The sequence below is a fragment of the Tachyglossus aculeatus genome, chromosome 11 (genome assembly GCF_015852505.1).
Source record: "Tachyglossus aculeatus isolate mTacAcu1 chromosome 11, mTacAcu1.pri, whole genome shotgun sequence".
NCBI classification, from domain to species: Eukaryota; Metazoa; Chordata; class Mammalia; order Monotremata; family Tachyglossidae; genus Tachyglossus; species Tachyglossus aculeatus.
Genome location: NC_052076.1, coordinates 19,342,470 through 19,366,833, shown reverse-complemented (window position 1 = coordinate 19,366,833; position 24,364 = coordinate 19,342,470). Strand labels below are relative to the sequence as shown.

General features: G+C 44.0%; 1 protein-coding gene across 1 annotated transcript in view; it reads right to left on the bottom strand.

Annotated features, from left to right (window-relative positions):
- CRTAM (cytotoxic and regulatory T cell molecule) overlaps positions 1-24,364 on the bottom strand; it is a 30,738-nt gene that overhangs the window by 6,000 nt on the left and 374 nt on the right. Inside the window, exons 2-7 of the mRNA XM_038754722.1 lie at positions 12,711-12,857; positions 9,814-9,966; positions 7,619-7,759; positions 6,196-6,357; positions 4,547-4,639; positions 2,775-2,882 (exon numbers count right to left, since the gene is read on the bottom strand). Coding sequence (XP_038610650.1) covers positions 2,775-2,882; positions 4,547-4,639; positions 6,196-6,357; positions 7,619-7,759; positions 9,814-9,966; positions 12,711-12,857 — 804 coding nt within the window. The remainder of the gene's footprint in view (positions 1-2,774; positions 2,883-4,546; positions 4,640-6,195; positions 6,358-7,618; positions 7,760-9,813; positions 9,967-12,710; positions 12,858-24,364) is intronic.

The window sequence follows — 24,364 nt, the reverse complement described above, 5'->3', positions numbered from 1 at the left end:
TCTCGTCCCTGTTTTGGGTCCTCTCTCCTTTCTCAAAGTACTCATTACAAATGGTGAGAAGACAAATCTCTCTTTTCAACTCAGAAAATATTTAGGTCTGTGTTAAATATAGAGAATTTTGGCTGATACCTTAGCACAGAAATAATAATAATAATAATGGCATTTATTAAGCGCTTACTATGTGCAAAGCACGGTTCTAAGCGCTGGGGAGGTTACAAGGTGATCAGGTTGTCCCACAGGGGGTTCACAGTCTTAATCCCCATTTTACAGATGAGGTAACTGAGGCACAGAGAAGTTAAGTGACTTATCCAAAGTCACAGAGCTGACAATTGGCTGAGTCGGGATTTGAACCCATGACCTCTGACTCCAAAGCCTGTGCTGTTTCCACTGAGCCACGCTTCTTCTTTTATTTTTAAATGGTATTCATTAAATGCTTTCTTAGTGCTAGGCTAAGTGCTGGGGTAGATTCATGGCATAGTGGATAGAGCACAGGCCTGGGATTCAGAAGGAGCTGGGTTCTAATCTGCCTCTGCTTCTTGTCTGCTGTGTGACCTTGGGCAAGTCACTTAACTTCTCTGTGCCTCAGTTGCCTCATCTGTAAAATGGGGATCAAAACTGTGAGCCCCACATGAGACAGGGACTGTGTCCAACCTGATTTGCTTGTATCCACCCCAGCGCTTAGTACAGTGCCTGGCACATAGAAAGCACTTAACAAATACCATAGTAATAATTATTCCTTACTGAAGGCTCACCTCCTCCAAAAGGCCTTCCCAGACTGAACCTCCCTTTTCCTCAGCTTCCCCTCCCCATCACCTGACTAGCTCCCTTTGCTCTACCCCCCCACCCAACAGCACTTATATATATATGTACATAGCTGTAATTCTATTTATTTATATTAATGCCTGTTTACTTGTTTTAATGTGTGTATATCTATAATTCTATTTATTTATATTGATGCTATTGATGCCTGTTTACTTGTTTTGATGTCTGTCTCCCCCATTCTAGACTGTAAGCCCGTTGTGGGCAGGGATTGTCTCTCTTTATCACACTTTCCAAGCACTTAGTACAGTGCTGTGCACACAGTAAGCACTCAATAAATACGAAGAGTGAATAAACGAATGAATGAATTCAAGCTAATCAGGTCGGACACAGTTCATGTCCCATGTAGGGCTCACAGCCTTAATCCCCATTTTATAGATGAGGTAACTGAGACACAAAGACATTAAGTGACGTACCCAATATCATACAGCACTCAATGCTTTTTCCATTAGGTCATGCTGCTTCTCTTTTGTTTTGTTTCCAAATCAAACAAAAACATCCAGAAACTTCAGAACAGATTGGGGAAATATGAGTGCTCAGACTTCCTGAATTGAGGGAACCAATGACAGGCGGAGGAATCTTCTGTTATGTGAACAGGGAATGTGGGATTTGAAATCTGCAAGGGCATTCTTAGAAATAAACTGCTATTAATATTTACACCTCAATTTGTTACATATTGTTAGTCTGTAAAATGGAGTTCAAATCCTTCTCCCTCCTACTTAGGCTGTGAGCCCCATATAGAACAAGGACTGTGTCCAAACTGATTATCTCATATCTAGCCCAGCACTTAGACACATAGTGCTTAACAAGTACCATCAAAAACATATTGTCCCATGGAGTTCAGGTTTTGCTGGCCCAACTGGATGGGCGAAATGGGCCCTTAATAAGGTTGGTATCTCCATTCTGAATTTACGCTTTCCCACTTGTGCTCATGTAGTGCAGAATCCAGGCTACTTTGTCCACTTCTGGATTTCTGCCTGCTGTAGAGTGTCACCTTGTGGCATCAAGGGAAAAGGCAAGAAAATATTGCCCCTTAATGTTCTACCAGAAATAATTATTGCTCCCTGCATGAAGGTGTGTGGCATGGACTTTACTCACCCATGGTGAAGAACACCTGGACTCAGAGTATTTAATTTGAGCATTTCAAGGACTTAACTCTGTGGACAAGGCTATGATGCCTATAAATGAGACTGTAACTTTCCAGAAAAGAAACAGGTTTTTGGAGAGCTATGTAGGACATCACAATAAATGCACTCCTGTTTTCCAGTTGGATAAACTGAAACCAAGGAGGGGAAGGGACATTCTGAAGGTCACAGGGAAGGAAGAACCAGGATTTGGGATTTAAAAAGAAGTCCTCAGACTTTTAGCTTAGTCAGTGGTTCTATTTTATAATCAAAAGTCTCTGAGTTGTTGATGACAAAATAGCAGGTGCCAATCTGATATCACTTTACTGATAATTTGCAAGTCATCCATTTAATAGTGAAATGACACAAAAATCCCCCAGCCCAATTGATTCCTTTCCTTCTGTGATACCCTGTCTGAGTCCCTGAGAAAGCTGTTGGTTGGGCTCTGAGTAGTTAATCAAAATGATAATTCTAACTGTGGTATTTGTTAAGCACTTTCTATGTTCCCAGCACTGTACTAAGCACTGGAGTAGACATGAGAGAATCAGGTCAGACACAGTACCCAGCCAAACAGAGCTCACAGTCTAAGCAGAAAGAAGAGGAATCAAATCCCCATTTTCAGTGAAGAAACTGAGGCACCAAGAAGTCAAGTGACTTGCCCAGGGTCACACAGCAGACAAGCGGCAGAGTCAGGATTAGAACCCAGATCTTCTTGCTCTCAGACCCGGGCTCTTTCGAGTAGGCCAGGACATTCAAACACACTTGGCACCCATTCCCTGTCTGCTTCAGTTCACAGTTATTCTGTGACAATAGAGAGTGTTCTGAACATACCTGGAGTTGTGTTATTCTGGAGGTCATTCTGCTGGGTTTTCATTTCGGGAGTTGAGCTTCTCCAGGGACCCTCGCTCTTGTAGTCTGGTGGGGTTGGCGGTGTGGAGTCTGTTGAAAAGGAAACGGAAAAAGCAAGACATGAAAACCAATCCATTGCAATCCCCCAGAACCAAGCTCTCCGGTTTCCATACCCCACTGGGAAGAAGGCATACCAGCATCGGTAGTGTTTTGCGGGTGCTGTGAGGCGTGGGTAGGAAGAGAGACAAAACAAAATTCTAAAGATACAAGGAGTGAGCTTTGCCCATATTATGACTAGAGGAAGGAAGGAATGAGAGAGGCAATCAACCTGCTGCCTGTTTCCTTATTTAGCAAAAACCTCAAAATGATATATTCTGGGAGTCCTTGGGCCAGCCAGTCTTTGACTCTTTTCAAGCTGATGGTCCATTTGTAGTGCTGCCAAGCTATAGAGATGTTGGAATGCCCTACAATGAAGCGATTGGCTGTAGACTGTAAGCTCCTTTGGGTAGGGATCCCATCTACCAACTCTGTTGTGTTGTACTTAGAGAACCAGTGTGGCTTAGTGGAAAGAGCATGGGCTTGGGAGTTAGAGGTTACGTGTTCTAATCCTGACTCCAGCACTTGTCAGCTATGTGACTTTGGGCAAGTCACTTAACTTCTCTGTGACTCAGTTACCTCATCTGTAAAATGGGGATGAAGACTGTGAGCCCCACGTGGGACAACCTGATAACCTTGTATCTATCCCAGTGCTTAGAACAGTGCTTGGCACATAGTAAGCATGTAACAAATACCATTGTCATTATTATTATTATTATTACTTTCCCATGCACTTAGTACAGTGTTCTGCAAATTGGAAGCATTCGATAAATACCATTGATTTTATCCTTTGGCTACTGCCACTGATTGACCCTTTGCCAGTAGCCAAATGTTAACACAGAATGCATGAAGAAAGGTGGAGTTGGAGAATATATTTTGGGCTTTTAGGGGAAGAAGACCTAATAAAAGCCCCATTTCCTTCATATTCCAATTTTATAAAGAGATCTTAAACAGGGGGTGTAGCTTCAGGATAAACTTTCTGCTTCCTGTACCTAAAGGAATTTTTTTCTATAATTCATCTGTAGGAAATCAAAAATTTTGGTATGTTTGCTCCAGATAATTTGTTCTTTTGTGGACCTTGATATTTCTCCTTTTAGCTTTTATATAGCTGTCCTCAAAAGTCATTGTCTTTTGCATAAGAAATAGGGACAGAGAGTAGGATTTAGTCATTTTTAACTTCATGGAGGCAGTGTGGCCTAGTGGAAAGAGCATGAGACTGGCTGCTACTCGCCTGCTGTGTGACCTTGGCCAAGTCACGTAACGTTTCTGAGTCTCAGTTTCCTCATCTACAAAATGAGGGTAAAATGCATATTCCCTCGCCCCTCTTCAATTGTGTGCCCTTTATGGGACAGGGACTGTGACCAACTTTATTACCTTTTGCCTACCCCTGTACTTAGCACAGTGTTTGAGCACTTAATAAATACCATTAACACCATCATTACTATTCATGGGACAAAGTGTGCCATTCCTTGGCTTTCAAACAATTGAAAGTTGCTGGAGGTGGGGGTGTTATTTGGTTAAATAAAAAGAATCCTGGACTAATAAAGTAAAAAACTAGTAGGGATGAGCCTAGATTAAAAAAGGGTTTTTAAAAAGTCACTGGTCAGTGTTGGGGCAGTGGATTGCTAAAAGGAAGGTAATTAAATAAAGGGACTCACTGAGGGTTGAATGTGTAGTGAAGTCTCTGTCTTGGGTATTTGCTGGTGAATTGGTTGTGGGCATTGTTGTGGTTGGAGGTGCTCCAGTGGTCCCTAGAGGAAGAACAAGGCATATTAGATGTTTAACCACTCATTCTCCGACACTCCTGTTTTGAGTCATTTCTCCTTCTGGGTGCCTCAAAGTAGATGCTCAGTTGCTCCTGTGAGATTTGAGGTGTTGGTTTGAACATCACTCCAGTGGCTGCAAAACGATGCTGCCTTTTTCTTAATCGCAAACTCTGGTCATTAACTCAAGGGTCTCCCACTGCTAAACAGCCTGACCCTCCAGACTCTCTCACAGAATGAGGTGGCAGGATTAATGAGTCCTGAATGGAGAGAGAATGTTTGTCAGGTCTCACTGAGAAATCCACTATCATCCTGGGCCCTGTAAGCCCCCTGACCTAACCATTGCTGATTAGAGGACTCCTCAAATGGAAGGCAGAATGACCAATGGAGAGTTCTTACTATCTTAAAGACTCTCCACCTCCGAGAATCTCATAAATTTCTCCTCTCTCACCTCACTGGCCCTTTGCTAATCTCTGGTTTTATTTGGAAAAAGACCCTTCAGAAATAAGAGAACTGACAGTTAGCTACTTCTGCCTTTCTTGGCCTGGTCTGCTGTCTTTGTGCTCCTACAAATTATGTAGTTGTCTTTCATATTGGAAGAAGACACTACGGATGATGAAGTTCACTTGTGTGGATGTGTGTGGCTGAAAAGGCAATGCGGGATCCATAATCCCGGTCACATTGGGCATACAAAAAGGTGGTCCCTTGTGGTGTTGTGCTTAATGTTTGTGGCACCTGATGCTATGGTCTTTATCTTGCTTTCCTTGTCTCTCTTTCCATACAAAGCTTTTGCTCAAAGAAAGCTACTTCCTTCTTGATGGCAATGCACCAAGCAGGTCTAGCCTCAGCAATTGATTCCCAGTTTTCAGCTGAATGTAACATTGTCCCCCAAAAACATTTCCGCTGCCCTCCCTTGCTAGCAATTGCAGATTGCCAGCATCCCCAGTGTAGATGACTTAAGCCCTGGGGTCTGAGGAGTTACATTGTTATCACAGTAGATTTTTCTCCACTTCATTTGGAAAAAAAATGCCAAATAGATTAAGGGCTCCACAAGGAAAAAAGTGCTCTTGAATTTTCCTTACATCATTTTGTCAAATGAGATAGTGCTCTGGGCTCTCAGGTTGAGAGGCACCAAGTTCAAAATGTTTTTAAAATGAAGAAAAAAATTATAAGCAACAACCACATCCTCAAATGAAGGGGTCAAGTTGGCTAGTTTATAATTGCCTCAGCTGATGAGATCTTCCACTTCGAGGTTTCAATCCCAAGAAGCAATGTGTTGGATCAGAGCTGTTCCCATTTGATTGAAATTCAACCGTTTAAAGTCCATTTTAACAACAGAAGATCTGAGCAGTTCTCTAGAAACCCCAGTTGGAGCCAAACTGGCCAAGTGAACAATTCACCATTCACTGGGGAATGAGGATCGACTCCCAGCAGATAACTTCTCCCTGAAGACTTTTTCCCACCCGAATCCCCTAGACTATAGATCATATCAATTCCATCCTCAACCTTGCTCATCAAAGTCATTTGGAACTAACTGTCCTTACCGAGATCTTCAAACCTGAAGGATGTGGTCAGATTTCCACCTTGCAGAGCTTTGTGTCGGACAATGCAGCTGATCACCGAACTTTTCCTGTATGTCAGGACTGTGAGCGTGCTCGTGGTATTGCATCTCTTACCATTATGTTCAAATATGTGTTTGGTTTCACCTGAAGAGTAAATCAGAAAGAAGAGTAAAGTCTCAATAGAGAAAAAAAATTAGGTCAGATAAGGTGTCTACATTTAAAATGATGGGATTCTGAGACCTGATCTATAGAAACTCTAATGGGACACACAAATCAGTCAATCAATGGTGTTTATGGAATGTCTACTGAGTGCAGAGCACTGTACTAAGTGTACTGAGAAGCACCAGGGTATAGTGAAAAGAACATGGGCCAGGGAGGGCCCAGAGGATCTGGATGTGTGACCTTGGGCAAATCACTTAACTTCTCCATGCCTCAGTTGCCTCATCTGTAAAATTGGAATTAAATTCTCTTCCCTTCAATTTATATTGTGATCTCCATGTAGGACAGGGACTGTGTCCAACCTGATTGTCTTGTATCTACCCCAGCACTTAGAACTGTACCGGACACATAGAGAGCACTTAACAAATACCATAAAATGTGCTCCCCAGCAGCAACGAGGCCTGGGAGTCAGAGGATCTGGGTTCTAAACCCATCACAGCATTTATGCTGTTTGACTTTGGGCAAGTCACCTCATTCCTCTTGGGCCTCACATTCCTTATCTGTGAAATGGAGATTTCAATACCTGTGCTTCTTCCCTCACTCTTAGACTGAGAGCCCCCTGTGTGACAGGGCCTGTGTCCTACCTGATGATCTTGTGTCTCCCTAATGGTGCTTAATATAGTGTTTGGCACATAGTTGGCACTTAACAAATGTCATTATGCTGCTGCTGATGATTACCATTATTAATACAAGCATTGTAGCTTTCTTTCTGATCACGGCAAATCAGTTGCACAATATTAATCTCTGGTTCAAAATAAAGGATAATTAAAGCAGTCACTACTGGTTGAATACCCACTAAGGGCAATGGTCTGCATCCCAGGATCATAATCGCTCTTACCACTTGCATTCAATCAGCTCTTTTTGTCTCTCAGTTTCTTCAAAATGTTAAAGCAAGATATAAAGTTTTACCTGTGAAAATCCTCTCTCAGGGGAATGGATTTCATTTTCCATCAGGGAAAGGGGGCATAAGACAACTTCAGGTTTCTAATTGGCTCTTATAAGAAACAAGTTGAACCGTTACTAGCTTTAAAAGTAAAGAGGTTGCTTTGGCAAGTGTGTTACTCTGTCCTATTCCTTCTACCACTAGAGGGCACCAGAACGTTTAAAAATTGCCCGAGGTAGAGGCTATTGAGAATTTTTGGAGGGGTAAAAAAGCTGAGCATCAGGGAACCTTGTCCAAACTTACCGAAGACTTCCAACCCGTTGTCCATCAGCCAGGTTATCTGAGGAGAGGGCTTGCTTCTCGTGGTGAAACATTTCAGTAGAACCTCTTCTCTATGGGGTGTTCTGATTGCTAACACTTCCAACGTTGGCTTGGAAGGTGGGGCTATAAGAGAATGGGTTTAAGAATCTTACTTCTGTGTTCTGGCAACACATCAAACTGTCTGAGCACTGGGCTAGGCACTTGGGAAAGAACAGTGGAGTTAGTAGACATGAGTTAGTAGATATAAGAAAAGCAGCGTGGCCCAGTGGAAAGACCATGGGCTTTGGAGTCAGAGGTCATGGGTTCAAATCCCGAGTCCGCCAATTGTCAGCTGTGTGACTTTGGGCAAGTCACTTCACTTCTCTGGGCCTCAGTCACATCATCTGTAAAATGGGGATAAAGACTATGAGCCCCCCGTGGGACAACCTGATCACGTTGTAACCTCCCCAGCGCTTAGAACACTGCTTTACACATAGTAAGCACTTAATAAATGCCATCATCATTATTATTATCCTGGCCACAAGGAGCTCACAATCTAGAGAAGGAAAGAGAAACCCTAAAATTACAGATCGGAGTAAGAAGAGTGGGTATGTTATTGGTGAGTTATTGCCTAGGTGATAGGGTAATATTATAGCATAAGTAAGATGCATGCAGAAGTGGATGAGAACACAGGTGTGTAATTGGCCCAGAAGTGGCAAAGTAATATTTGGAGATTGGGAGGGACACAATCTGGGGAGAGTAGAAATTAATCGGGGTAGACCTCCTGATTTCAGAAGTTCCTTGAAAATGGGGAGAGCTGTGTTCTGGTGGATTTGGAGGGGGAATAAAGTTCCAGGCAGCGGGAAAGATGGAAGTAAGAAGTCTGAGGAGGTGGGAGAGTTGAGAATGAGGTAAAGAATGTAGGTTATCTTGAGAGAAGTGAATAATGCAAACTAGGATGTAGTGGGGGAAAAGAGAGTGGATAAGTAGGAAGGAGAGAGCTGATGGAGTGCCTTAAAGTCAGTTGTCAGGAGTTTCTGTAGAGCAGCACTGTAAAAAGATGATCTAAGTAGCAAAGTGAAATATTGACTGGAGAGGGAAGAGACTGGAAGTGGGAGATCAGCAAGAAGGCTGATGAAGTAATCGAGCCAGGCAATGACAAGTGCCTGGACCAGGGTAGTGGCTGATTGGATGGAGGAGAGGAAGGGGCAGATCCTGGAGATGTCGTGGAAAGACTGACAGGATTTAGAGGCAGACCTTATATGAGAGAGGGTCAAATCAGGAAGCAGCTTTGATGTTGTTGAAATCCCTCCATCCTGCCATGTATGCTTTCACCCCTAAGCTTTGGCCTCTTTACTGAATGACTTGATCTGTCCCTTCTGTCCCTTGGTTCTCTGGTTTCTCACTTCACCCCAAAAGAATTGGAACCCAAGTAGGATTGTTGAAACCAGTGTAGGCCATCTCTTGGGGTTTCAGTTGCTTTGACTTGGGTATAATACAGAGAGATTGGTTAGAGAAGAGGAGATTAGCCTCTTTCCCCCACTATTTAGCCATTTGCAGAGATTTGAAATCCTGTTGCTGGGTAGAGCGTGTGTCTGCTTGTTCCCAGAGTGGTGGGTGCCATTTGGGAGAAAGGACAGGGCCGGGGGACAAACTTTTCAGAATCAAAAGAAACTTTTATTGAGCCCTGTAGGGGTCTTAGCACAAATCATTAGGAGCTGGCTCAACTTATGAAGTACTCCCAATTTGAGCGCTGATGCGCTCATCATGGAAACCTCTCTTACTTGGGAGTAAATTTTCTCTTTCCTTTTGGTGGCTGGTCAGACCTGCTATGCACATAGAGTATTCCCACGCTCTTCTTTGTTCTTGCCATTTCTTACCTGCTACCCCATTCCAGGCCATGTCAGCTCTCTCCTCACTCTCTTATTCCAGTAATAATTTTTGGTCTCAAACCTCACGATCTCAGAGGCCACATAGCAGCCTCCATTCAGGAGACTACCCATTTTTATACTCCTTTTTATTCCTCTGCTCATCATCTCTTCAGGAAGCTGTAGGTCTTCCTGAATCTGTCTTCTAGGTAATCATGAGAGGATCAGATTCCTAGAGGTTGTTTCCCCATCATAAAGAGATCCCAGGAGATTGGATGGGATCAATTCCCATCTCCCAGAAGAGATCTTACCAGTGTTAATGAGACTTACCAATCACAATGACAGTCACTTTCTTGGTCCTCACTGGTTTGGTGTAGTACAGACACCGGTATACACCTTCGTCTTGGACAGTTACGTTGGACACTGAGATGGAGAGATGGTCCTTGGAGTGGTGGGTGAGCTTGTATTTGTGATCTTTTAAAACTGTGGAAGGAAAAAGACAATTAGTTATTCAAGCAGGATTTGAGTCCCTCTGTTCAATGCAAACAGGCTCACTGGATTGTTAGGCCACGAGAATAACAATGGATCTTTCCCATTCAAAGGGATGAGTATTGTTTCTCATATTTTTTGTTGCTTTAAGATGAACTCTGATGTAATTGATTGGACTCATCTCAACAAAACAGGGTGGCTTGGACTGGCTCATTTCAAAGAGAACAAAACTTCATTGTTGAGCGTAGGCCCATGATAGGAACCCAACTGCTCAGCCAGAATGGGAGGAAGCCCACCCATGGAGCCCATGTTTATTTTTAGCCTGTGGGAGAAAGAAGGCCAAAATCTGGGTCTTTGCTATTCTTTAATTAGTTAATTTGACCCACATGATGGCAAATTGCTTTCCTAGTTTATTGGATTCAGTCTGGCTCTTCTTGGACATGTCTTTTGGACAAGGACAAACAAAGGTGGCTTTAAAATACATCGTCTAGTCCATGAACTCATTTGCAGCTGCAACCCTAAACAGTTTAAGAATTTGTGGTAATTTTCTTAATCCCTGCCAACTGCAGGGAAAGAAGCACCAAAGATGTGCAGTTTGGAGCATTTTGAGCTGAAACATGCATTCAGCTGAGCCACAACCGCAGCCAGTTTGTTGCAGAGAACTGAACTGAAATTAGGGAACTGGGCCATTGATTTGGGATACTGAAATGCTTCAGAAATGATTTAGTGGGGAGTAATAACAGTGGTTTCGGTTAAGTGATTACTATGTGCCAAGTACTGTACTAAGTGCTGGGGTAGATCCACAATAATCAGGTCTCACATGGGGCTCAAGGTCTAAGGGAGAGGGAGAACAGGAATTTAATCCCTGTTTTACAGAGGAGAAAACTGAGACCCAGAGAAGTAAAGTGACTTCCCCAAGATCACCCAGCAGACAAGTGGCAGAGCCAGATTTAGAGCTTAGGTCCTGTGCCTCCCAGTCCTGGGTGCTTTCCACTGTTCCGCTGTTTCTCGTGGTGGGAGATTTGTGTGCAAATCTCAAATCAATAGCACGAGACTAGGTGAGCGGGGAAGGTGGTGCAAATTTTAAAAGCAGCAGCGAGCCTCAACCCTCTGGGCTGGCTCGGAGGTCATTCTGCCTCTGAGCAGATGACCCCTCTCATCTATTCCCAGTCTTCTGTCCTGCCGGCAACATTTGGGCACTGCATCAGCTGTTCAGGCAACCTTTCACGGTGTAGTGGATAGAGCATGGACTTGAGAGTCAGAAGGTGATGGAGTCTAAACCCAGCTCCACCACTTGTCTTCTGTGTGACCTTGGGCAAGTCACTTAACATCTCTGTGCCTCAATTACCTCATCTATAAAATGGGGATTGAGACTGTGAACCCCATATGGGACAGGGACTGTGTCCAATCCAATTTACTTTTATCCACCCCAGCACTTAGTACAGTGCCTGACACATAGTAGGTGCTTAAAAAATACCATTATTATTATTATCATTATTATTATTATCTAACCTCATGACCATCACACTCACTCCCAGACTCTTCTTTTCCCAAGCCCGGGGTGGGGGCGGGGGGGAGGGGGGATGGTCCTGCTACTGCTGTTGTCATTACAAGGATACTGTTTCCACGAAAACTGATGGTCAAGGAGCTGGTGTGAATGTGATGAGATATTATCTTTAGCTGTTCATTCATCTTGACTTGGCAAGAAGACAAGCCAAAATCTATCTATGAGGCCTGGTTCTCTGGGTAGTGCCTCATTCCCTAAGCGAGTAGTATGGGGTGGTGGGGGGGGAAGGGGGGGAGAGTGAGAGAGAGAGAGAGAGAAAGAGAAAGAGAGACAATGTGTGTGTACAAACATGCCTTTAATAAATGGAAGCCCCAAATCCTACTGTCAGCCTGTTGAAGGCACCTGGGCCGAGGCTCTGGCAGCGTCTTCAATAGGGTGGCCAAGTACCTCCTCTGTTAGAGCACTGAATTAGGCCTGGAGTGAGTTCAACAGAGGTAAGAGATACAGTCTCTGCCCTCCAGAGCTGGTTTTTGCCAACCCCTTTTGAATGGGTGGTTCCCCCATTCCCTGCTATGCCTGTAGAGGGGCGGGGTGAGTGTTTAAGACGGGTGGAGGCAGGTGCCTCTTCTGCCCCTCAGCAGTCTTTGCCAGCATAGCTTCTCTGCTGTGAAATAAGCTGCAGTAGTTGGAAGAGATGGAAGAGGAGAGGGGTGCGTGTTCAGTTGGGAAGAAGGAGGGAGGGAGATGGAGAATTGAACATAAGCTACTTCTCCCTGAGTCCCCTCTCTCTCACTAATGCTTAGTAAGAAAGGGAAGCAGAAGAGCAGGGGGATGGGTTTGAAAAGCAGGGTTCCACCACAAGAACAGAAAAGTCCGGCCCAGCCTGGCCCAGGCCCCAGCCCCAGCCTGGGCCTGTCTTACCCTGCCTGAGCTGTTCAGGGAAACATTTCAAGCCAGTAAAGCATCAGCAGGTGAAAGTTAAGCAGTGGTAACAGAGACCTCTGTAACCCCAGGTCCTTCGATAAGCCACTCTGGTGGGATTTCCATTTCACTTACTTCCTGTAGCAGGCGGCTACTCACCAGATGCCTATGCTGGGGTGTGATTCAAATGCTTCAGGGGGTGGGCATGTCAAGCCCACCCGTTCAGTGACTCAGTGTTCCTTTCCTCCCCAACCTGGCTCAAAAGTGGAAAATACCACCTGCAATAGTGTTCCCCTTTCCTCTCACTTACCCTTTTGCTGGTTGAAGAAAATGGTGAACCCTGTTGGGGCCATCCACTGCAGGGATGATTTGTCAGCCCGAGGGATGGCACACTTCAGAGTGAGTGTCCGCCCCTCCACTATGGTGAACGTCTCAGTGCGGTAGGTGAGAAATGCCTCTGTTGAAGGCAAACAACAGTTAGTGACAGGTCAGTGGGCTTAGCTCACCTTTTCTTCAAAGGTGACTCAGGGATCTGATGGCTTTTCCTGGATAATTTTATTGGTTGAGGTCAAACCAATAAGGAGGGATTTTCTGGCATTAGAGAGTTGTTCATGCTGGGGATGGGTGGTCAAAAGAGAGGGGACCACTTTTTCCTTGGAAGGTTTTAAAAGAAGGAGGGATTCTTAATAGGCTGGGTGGGTCAGTTGGAGTTCTTCCGGGTGGTAGGATTATGGACCTGTATAACTGCTTTGAATTCTCATGCATGGAGTAAAGCCAAATTTAAGTCAGAACCCCGGAGACCAGAGTTTTAGTGTTGATTGGTAAACGCAGTTCCTGTCCTTAAATAATTCCTGAATAGGATGATAGGCACTTTGGGAGAAGCAAAGGGGTCCATCGAGTGCATTGGAGGAGTGTAGGTCAAGTACCCAAGTGATCTGGCTAGGGTGAATGTTCTTCCCAAAGCAATTAATTTACTACCAGGGAGCATCTTTAGGCCTGGGAAGGATTGGGATGAATAGCTTTTGTTCATCACTGGTGTGGGTTGGATTTGAGTGAGAACCTAGTTTTAAATAAGCTTTGTGTCCATTGAGTACTATGGGATCATGGATAAGTTACTTAACTTCTCTGGGTCTCTTTCTCCAGATGTAAAGTGGTAACAATAGTCAACCCTTCCCCTTCTTTTCTGTGGCCTAACAGAGGGATATCAATAATAATAATGGCGGTATTCACTAAATGCTTACTACATGCCATACACTGTACTAAGCACTGGAGTAGACACAAGATTATCTTGTTGGACTCAGGCCCTGTCCCTCATAAGGCCCAGTCTAAATACAAGGGCAAACAGGTATTGAATCCCATTTTACAGATGAGGAACTGAAGCACAGTGGAGTTAAGTGACTTGCCAGATACCACCCAGCAGACAAGTAGTGGAGCCAGGTGCTCTGACTCCCAAGCCCATTATCTTTCCACTAGGCTACATTGCTCCCTCGACCAGGTAAATAGATGTTAGTTCGTTGCTCCTCTGAAGAAGAATCGGTGCCATTGCTCTCATTTTTATGTTTGTCACTTTACAGATGAGAATACCTTTCTGAGATATGAATAAATCCTGGATTCATATCTCTTGCCACACTCCTCTATATCAATTGAGATGGATTTGAGCTTAAGCTGAGACCCAAATCTCTCATCCCACAGAGGTTAATAAACAACAGAAAGCATGTTGCCTGTCTCCCCATTCTAGACTGTCAGCCTGTTGTTGTGTAGGGACCATTTCTATATTTTGCCAACTTGTACTTCCCAAGCGCTTAGTACAGTGCTGTGCCACAGTAAGCACTCAATAAATACGATTGAATGAATGAATGAAATCCAATTTTAGAGGTATCAATCAATCAATGGTATTTGAGCATTTACTGCGTGCAGAGTAATGTACTAAGCAGATGGGAGAGTTGGTAAACACAATCCCTGTCCTAAAATTATTCTTGAATAGAAAAAGAGTCACTTTGGGAGGAGCCAAGGAGTCCATTGAGCGCATTGGAGCAGTGTAGGTCATGTACCTAAGTGGTCTGGCTAGGGTGAATTTTCCTCCCAAAGTGATTAATTTACTACTAGGGAGCATCTTTAGGCCCGGGAAGGATTGGGATGAATAACTTTTGTTCATCACTGGTGTGGGTTGGATTTGAGTGAGAACCTAGATGTAAATATCTTTGTTTCTTATTAGATCCTGAGAATCTCTTTTTTCGCTTGAAATAAATCATATGCTTCCCACCCCCATTTTATAAAAATTGATGGTGAAATTGTAACATTCAATACACTTCCTTGTCAAAATGTCTGAGTCTATGGTACATAGAATGTGGAATGAAGATGTTTTATGAATCTGTTAAGTGGCATTATCTGGTCCCCAACTAAACCTTCCCTTGAGGTCTTCTGGGAAGCAGTAAATGTGCCAGAACTAAGTAAATCAGAAGTTAAGGAAATGTATTTTTCAATGAGTTCTACTTTTGGAAAGTTCATAGCAGCCTCCAGGAGAAATTGTGTATCTCATTCCCTGAGCAGGGATTTTAGAGAATCACATTTTTAGAGGGAACACTGGGCTCATAGTCCTTTAAGGTAAAGCCCAGTCAACTCCATTCTGCTGATGTATAGGCTTCTTGAAGATCTGGCAAGGGATGAGTGACCCTCAAGAACTGGAAGTTTACTAATAAATGGAAGTTTATGGGGTATCATATCCATCTCCTGGAGAAGCAGCGTGGCTCAGTGAAAAGAGCCCAGGCTTGGGAGTCAGAGGTCATGGGTTCTAATCCTGGCTCCACCACTTGTCAGCTGTGTGACTTTGGGCAAGTCACATAAGTTCTCTGGGCCTCATTTACCTATCTGTAAAATGGGGATTAAGACTGTGAGCCCCATGTGGGACAACCCACCTTGTATCTACCCCAGCACTTAGAACAGTGCTTTGCACATAGTAAGCGCTTAGCAAATACCATTATTATTATTATTTTTTATCAACACAGAGCCTAGAGAAGCATCATCTTGGTAGAACAAAAGATCATGTGAAATTACTACTAGACCAGGCTCCCAACCAACATACTGATTGCCCACTTTACACCAGACCTCATGGTGAGGGTGAATGGTTTCAGAACCCTTAATTTTCCTTTTCCATTCTGAAAATATCCCTGTTTACGAGGGAGATGGCAGGGACTTCCATTTTCTAGATGAGCAACTAGGGGCCTGGAAAGGGAAAGTGGCTTGTCCAAGGTCAGCCAGGAAGTCAAAATCACAAAGGGGACTGCAACCATTGAGTCAAGAGCCCACAAGATCAGATCCCATCCTGTAGTTGTTGCCAAGGATTATGCAGAATTTGTTCATAATGGGAAATGCTTAGGGCAGGACACCTGCCCTTTGAGCTACATTTCTCATAGCCTGCCAGAGCTCAGATTTAGATGCTGCCCCATAACCAGGATTAGAGAAGGGGGGCAAAAGAAGTAACAACTCTATTCCAACTGAGGGAACTGAGGCAGCTATTGGGTCTTCCCCAGCCTCACAGAAGTACTTAGTTCCTAGCTTTAGCACACAGACACCCAATCAATCCATCAGTATCAATCAATCAATCATATTTATTGAGCACCTACTGTGTGCAGAGCACTGTACTAAGCACTTGGGAAGTACAAGTTGGCAACATATAGAGACAGTCTCTACCCAACAGTGGGCTCACAGTCTAGAAGGGGGAGACAGAGAACAAAACCAAACATATTAATAAAATAAAACAAATAGAATAGATATGTACAAGTAAAATAAATGAATAGAGTAATAAATATGTACAAACATATATACATATATACAGGTGCTGTGGGGAAGGGAAGGAGGTAAGACGGGGGGATGGAGGGGGGAGGGGGAGAGGAAGGAGGGGGCTTAGTCTGGGAAGGCCTCCTGGAGGAGGTGAGCTCTCAGTAGGGCCTTGAAGGGAGGAAGAGAGCTAGCTTGGCGGATGGGCAGAGGGAGGGCATTCCAGGCCAGGGGGATGACGTGGGCGGGGGGTCGACGGCGGGACAGGTGAGAACGAGGCACGGTGAGGAGATTAGTGGCAGAGGAGTAGTAGTAGTAGTATTTGTTCAATGTGTAAGATGTGCAGAGCACATAGTAACAGGTGGATTAAGTGTGCATGGCATTACAATGATCTGATTTCATGACATCAGAATGTCATAGCTCACGCCAGTGTCCAACTGGCTCTGACTTGCTTTATTTTCATTTATTAATGAGATCTAAACAGATGGGTTCATTTCCACAGGCAACATGGCCCAGAGGAAAGACCATGGGATTAGGAATCAGGAGACCTGGGTTCCAGTCTCAACACTGCTATGAGATCTCGGCAGGTCGTTTAAACTCTGTGCCTCAGTTTTCTCATGTGTAAAATGGGGTTAAGATACTTGCTCTCCCTACATTTCAGATAAGGAAGCAGCATGGCTCAGTGGAAAGAGCACGGGCTTGGGAGTCAGAGGTCATGGATTTGAATCCCGGCTCAGCCACTTACCAGCTGTGTGACCTTGGACAAGCCACTTAACTTCTCTGTGCCTCAGTTACCTCATCTGCAAAATGGGGATTAAGACTGTGAGCTCCACGTGGGACAAACTGATCACCTTGTATCCCTCCAGCGCTTAAAACAGTGCTTTGCACATAGTAAGTGCTTAACAAATGCCATCATCATCATCATCATCATTATTATTATTATTATTGTGAGTCCTTTACGGAACAGTGAGTCCTATATGAAAAATGGCATTGCCTAGTGGATAGGGCATGGGCCTGGAAATCAGAAGGACCTGGGTTCTAATCCCAGCTCCTCCACTTGTCTGCTGTATGAATTTGGGGAAGTCATTTCACTTCTCTGTGTCTCAGTTCCCTAATCTGTAAAATGGGGATTAAGACTATGAGGTCTATGTGGGACATGGACTGTGTCCAACCTGATTAGTTTGTGTCTACCCTGCTGCTTAGTACAGTGCTTGGCACATAGTAAGTGTTTAACATATACCATTAAAAAAAATCTGACCTAATTATCATCATAATAAGTATCCATCCAGTGCTTATCACTATGCTTAGAATAGAGAAGCAGTGTAGCCTAGTGGAAAGATCACAGTCCTGGAAGTCAAGAGAACTGGGTTCTACTTGCCTGCTGTATGACCTTGGACTAGTCATTTAACTTCTCTGGGCTTCAGTTATTTCCTCTGTTAAATAAGTATTCGAAAACCTTTTCCCCCTCCGGAGATTGTGAGCCCTCTGTGGGACAGGGACTATGTCCAACCTGATTATCTCACACATACTCCAGATCTTGGTTCAGTGCCTGGCACATAGTAAGCGCATAACATACCACAATTATTACTGAGGCTTAATAAATATCATAACTGCTATATTCATTAAGTCTTTATGAACCAGTAAAAATAAAGGACATTCTTTGTCCAACCCAGCACTCATTTTGAGGAGGTCTTTCCTCTGCTGATTCTGACAAAGACAGACTTAAACCCACCGCCCAGTCAGATCACAACATTTCATGAGGAAATGTTTATCTGGGGATGTGATGATCTTTTTCCTCTCACTGGGTTCCAAACCTTTGCTCTCACGTTCACACTCATATATTTTTGGCCTGTAGACCCCAGGCTTGGGTGCGCAACAGGAAATGACTGTGGAAAGGTAGAATGGCCCCCTGAAAAACCACAGACCTCCTGCAAGGGTCTGGGCTTCAGCTGCTGAGCTGTTTGAAATTTGCTAGTTGAGCCTGGGCTAGGGGTGGGGAATTAATTTGTCCAATGTTTGAAATTCTTCCTGATTCTGATACTTCCATTCTCAAAAAGCACCCCTCTGATCTGAGATTTATCCCTATCCCCAACTCCAGTGGAGCTTTCTCTCCCCCGAATCCCACCCCATTCCCTTCATGATCGTTATCAATGGCATTAATTGACTCCTTTCCATGTGCAGATCACTGTAATAAGTGCTTGGGAGGGTACAGTACACCACAGAGTTGGTAGATACTTTTCCTACCCACAATGGGCTTACAGTCTAAAGTCTAGCTACCACTGCAGCTCACCTTTCACCTCCTCAGTTCTCCCCACTTTCCTTTTAGGTACTGAAACTTTCATATTTTCCATGATCCTTTAGTCAATCCTTGCTGTTAATCACCCCCACCCTTCTTACTGTCTCCCCCAGGAGAGTGTAAGCTCCCTATGGGTAGGAAACACATCACTTCTTGCTATTGGGCTTTTCCAAGTACTTGGTGCCTCTCATTGCTCCCAGGGGGTGCTCTCTAAACACCAACTAAACAGACCTACCTACCCTAGCTTACTTTTGAGCCTTAAGCAAATCCCGTTCCTGGAACTGTGTCCCACAGACCTTTAGCAAGAGGCAAGTCTCCACTGTATTCATCAATCAGATGGCCCAGAGTGGCATAAAACAAATCTCTCTCTTTCTCCATTGATTCCTAAGGTCTCCATCAACTGTGTTCTTCATGTGTATGTGCTCTCTTCTTCCACTACATTCTGGCTGGGGCTTTCTGGCCCTCCCAAACAAGCCTTACTAGTGGTTTCTTGCTCTTGATTCTCTTGTTTCTGACCTGGTGCTCACATACGTTCCCTTGCCTGGAACCCTCTCCTAATCTTAACCAGCTAATCCACACTGCCCTACTGTTGGTCAGGTGGAAGAGTGAGGGCTTGGGTTATGGTCCTGGCTGGGCAAACAGGGGAAAGCCTGCTGGGGTTAAACTGTTAGTGGTCAAGGTTTTTTACCAAAAGAGCCACCTAGGAGTTTTCACCAGGTGGACAGGCCCAGTAGGAATCCTGGAAAATTGTTGTCTTATAGGAGCAATGAAGACCAAAGTGGCTGCTAAAGCAACCACTTGCTGGGTTGTGGTACTCCAGTTCAGCACAGACCCTAGCTGTGGGCACTTTTGCCATGACTGGACCCTGAATGTGCTCTTCTGGTTGTGCTATTCTACTGCTTGTCTCCTTGCCCTGTGCACGCCATATCCCGGCAGCAACACAACAAGTAGGGAAGAGAGAGTGTCAGTGTCGCCACACAAACCACCATTGTGATAATGTCCTCTGGATAATGTCCTCTGTCCTCGGTCCTCATTGTTCTCCATGGGAGACTCCACTCAAACTTGCCAAACCACATCCCTTCTTCAGAGACCAAGAGAGTTTCCATTATTGATTAATCCCTCAGCCTCTTCCACACTTGAACTTCCTCAGTTCATCTCTCTCATTCAGGCCAAATATTCAGTCTGTCACCAAATCCTTCACAATAGCTCTATAATCTGCCCTTTCCTCCCTGTCCAAACTGATATTATCCATGCACTTATCATAAACTGCCTTGACTACTGTAACAGCCTCCTTGCTGACTTCCCTGCCTCGTCTCTCCCCTCTCCAGTTCATATTTCACTCTGCTGCCCAAATTATTTTTCTAAAGAACTTTTCAGTCCACATCTCCCCACTCCTCAAAAACCTCCAATGGCTGCCCATCTAACTTCATATTAAATGGAAACACCTAACCATTGGCTTTAAGGCACTCAATCAGCTCTCCCCCTTCTTCTCTACCTTGCTGATCTCTCAACCCAACCAGCACTCTTCACTTGTGTAATGTCAAAATGTTCACTGAATTTCGAGCTCCCCTGTTTCACTGAAAACCTCTTGCCTATGTCCCTCTGTAGACAGCCCTGTAGTCCCACTGCAGACAGCACCACCATCCTTCCTGTCACCTTGGTGTTATCCTCAACTCATCTCTCTCATTCAACCCACACATTCAATCTATCACTAAATCCTGTTTGTTCAGCCTTCAATAAATCACTACAATCCTCCCTTTCCTCTCCATCCAAATTGGTACCATGTATATCCAAGCACTTATCCAATCTGCCTTGATTACTGTCAGCCTCCTTGTTCAACTTCCAGGCATGTCCTCTCTTCATATCCCAAAGTCCACTGCTTTCTCCACCTTCAAAGCCCTCCTAAAATCATATTTCCTCCAAAAGATCTTTCCTGACTAAGCCTTCAGTTCCTTTATTTGCCCTCCTTGTGCATCACCTATGTCCTTGGATCTGTATTCACCCAATGCGCTCATTACCAGTCCCACAGCATACTCTCCCATTTCCCTTGTTTGTAATTTAATTTATTTAAATGTCTGTCTCCCCTTCTAGTCTGTAAGCCCCTTGCGGGCAGGGGTCATGTCAACCAATTCTGTTTTATTGGTCTCCCTCAAGCACTTAGTAGAGTGCTCTGCACATAGTAAGAGTTCAATGAATATAATTGATTGATTCAGTTATTTGTTTATTTGTGTCCAGTTGACTGGTTCTTCCAATCATTCTAAAGCAACTCTCTCTTTTTGCCTACTGCAAATGAGTCCACTTATATCTGCCCCTCTCCTCCACTAGACTGTGCTCCCAAGGGCAAGAACAGCGGCCCTTACTTCCTCTGTATCTTCCCCAAGTGCCTAGCACATGGTTTCTGCACACCCCAGGGGTTCAGGTGCTGCAGCTGCTGGAATTGACTTGGGACACGGACAGAGGATGGATGAATATGGCTTCATTCTTTTTCAAAAACCATCCTAACCATCTTGTCCTTAGTTCAGGCATATTTCCCTCTGGGGGCAGCCCTGGCCTGGGAGAGGTTTTTCCTGAGTATTGTAAAAGGCCTGAGGCCTGCATTCTCTCCTCTGCCAGGGCTTGGTCCCCACTAAAGCCAAATGGTTTATTGAGGCCAGGCTTTTTCTCAAGTACATCTGCCCTGCACTGCTGGTAACTTAAAGCTTTAAAACCTCCTCCTCCGTTGTAAAGAAAGAACCATTTTTGGCTAAGCTAATACTTTTCTTGGCCAGGGTAGGAGTCAGCTCAAGACCTGTAGTCATCTTTTGGATCTAATTGGGCAGAACTTGATGCACTTGGTAAGCACTGACCCTTAATAATTTTAATAGTGGTATTTGTTAAGCACTCACTATGTGCCCATCACTAGAGTGGATACAGATAAAGATGTTGGACTCAGTTCCTGTCCCACAAGGGGCTCCCAGTCTATGGGAGAGAGAACAGATGAATTAACTCAGACATAAAGAAGTGAAGGAAGCAAGGATCAGATCCCAGGTTTCTTGATTCTGTCTTGTGCTCTTTCCTCAAGGGCATGCTGCTTCCCCCAATTTTCAATTTGGAGTTGTTGAATTACTGCCCAGGTTTTGGAAAGGGAGAAGTTATTTAAAGTAAAAAGGTAGTTCATGTTTCAGATTTCAGTTTTACTTCCCATCATTATTAACAAAATAAACTGATTTGGATTCCAGAGAGTAAATTTGAGATTTCATTTTTTTTTAACAGCAAAACAAAAACACTGTGTCTATCAGTTTTAAGGGGATAGAAATCCAAACCTGAGTTGCAAATCTCTTGAGGAATAACAAATGTCTGATTTGGGTGGCATGGCAAACCTCCCAACACAGATGGCCTTTCTGATCCGGAACTGCTAACTCCTACATAATGCACACTTAACAGAATGAGTCCCTAGTTAAATAGCCTCAGATACTGGTAGCCAAAATTGAACCATCATATAAATTTCTAAAGCAAGAAACAGAAACCGCAGTTAAAAGAGGATCTTAAAAATGAGGACAGCTAATGGAAAAGAAACAGGTGCCATTCATGAAGCTGAGTTCCAAATTCAGTGACAGACTGGGAAAAAAACATCACTTTTGTCACCTGACCCTGATGAGTTTTGAAATAATAAGATTGCAGGCTGGAAGGGAATGGAAGAGGTCACCAAGTTAATTGTAATATTTGTTAAATGCTATGTGCCAAGAACTGTACTAAGCATCAGGGTAGCTATAAGATAAACAGATCAGACACAGTTCCTTTCCAAAATGGGGCTCAGAGTCTAGAAGGGAGAGCAGGCATTGAATCCCCACTTTACAGATGACAAAACTGAGGCAGAGATGTTAAATGACTGTCTTAAAGCTACATAGCAGGCACGTGGCAGAGCTGGGATTAAAACCAACATCCTCTGACTCCCAGGACCAGACTCTTTCTACTAGGACCCTCTGATTCAAAAAGTTCATTCTCCTGCCTCTGTTTAGGCCTCCATCCAAACCATACCAGAAAGATAGCAGGTTCCCCTTTTCTTTAGGATCTCACTTCTCCACCTCCAGCTCACTATTTAGAAAACTGAATTCATTTTCCCTCCTAAAGTCTCTCTTCCATCTTACTTTTCCATCGCAGTTAGCAACACCTCATCCTCCCTATTTTCAAAGCCCGCAGCCTTGATTTCTCATTCTCTTTCAAATTTCCCATCCAGTCTTTTGCTCAAACCCAGACACAACATTTCCCAAATCCACCCCTTCCTTTCCATCCAAGTCACCACTACTCTGGTCCAAGAGCTTATCATATTCTGGTTTGACTGCTTTATCAGCCTCCTTGTTGACCCCTCTGCTTCCAGTCTCTTCCCTTTCCAGCCCATGCTTCACTTTGATGCTCAGTTGATTTTTTTGAAATATTGATCTGCACATCTCTCCATTCATTTTATTTTAAACAGAAACTTCTGGCTTTAATTCACTTCCTCAACTCTTGTCCCTCTTATCTCTCTACTCTCATCAGTCAATTGTATGTATTGAGCACTTACTCTGGGTTGAACGCTGTACTAAGAGCTTAGGAGAGGATAATGTAACAGACACATTCCCTGCCCACAACAAGCATACAGTCCGGAGGATAAGCTTACAGTTCCACTAATAATAATAATGATGATGATGGCATTTATTAAGCACTTACTATGTGCAAAGCACTGTTCTAAGTGCTGGGGAGGTTACAAGGCAATCAGGTTGTCCCACAGGGAGCTCACAGTCTTCATCCCCATTTTTCAGATGAGGTAACTGAGACCCAGAGAAGTTAAGTGACTTGCCCAAAGTCACACAGCTGACAATCGGTGGAGCCGGGATTTGAACCCATGACCTCTGACTCCAAAACCCATGCTCTTTCCACTGAGCCATGCTGCTACACCTCAGCTCACACTCTCACCTTCTCACTGTGCCTTGTTCTGAATTCTACTATCTCCAAACCCTGGCTCAAACTCTTCCTCCTTCCCAGCACTTCCTTCCCCTTCAAATTCTCCAGACCACAGCTCTTCTCAACCTTAAAACCCTTTTGAAATTCCACTTGCCTCTATGAGGTCTGTCCTGGTTATTTTTTCTTCTTCTTAAGTTCCATCCTTCCTATTATCATTTCAGCACTTTTGCACCAATTTAGCATCTTTGCTCTCAATATCTCTCCATTTGCATTTTTGTCTGTACCATTTTACATACTCTTCTCTTTGAGCATCTCTCCTTTCTATTTGCAAATTATTTTATATCTTTCATCCCTGCTAGATTGTAATTTCTCCGTGGGCAGGTATCATGTCTAGTAATTCTGTTGTACTCTCTCCAGTGTTTAGTGCAGGGCTGTATACACAGTAGGAGCTCAATAAATTCCATTGCTTGAGTGATTGACCTAAAACTGTAAATGCGCAAATGCAGGAATTTGGAATAAGTGAAACAGGAGAGTTTGCTTAGATTTCTAACTGTCATATATCAGTTTATCCATGGACTAAGTCTCGATAACAGAATCATCAGAGTCAATTATTCTTTATCAAGTCTTTAGAAAAGCAGCATGTCCTAGTGAAAAAAGCATGGGTCTGGGGGTCAGAGGACCTGGGGTCTAATCCTGGATCCACCGCTTGCCTGCCGCGTGACCTTGGGTGAGTCACTTAATTTCTCTGTGCCTCAGACCTCTCATCTATAAAATGGGGATTAAGACCATGATCCCTTTGAGGGACAGAGACTGTATCCAACATGAGTAACTTGTATCTACCCCGGTATAGTGCCTGGCACATAGTAACTGCTTAACAAACACCATTAAAAAAATGCCATTTGGACTTGATCGCTTTAATCCTAAAAATTCAAACAGGACAAAAATTAATCTCACTCTATACAGATGAATCA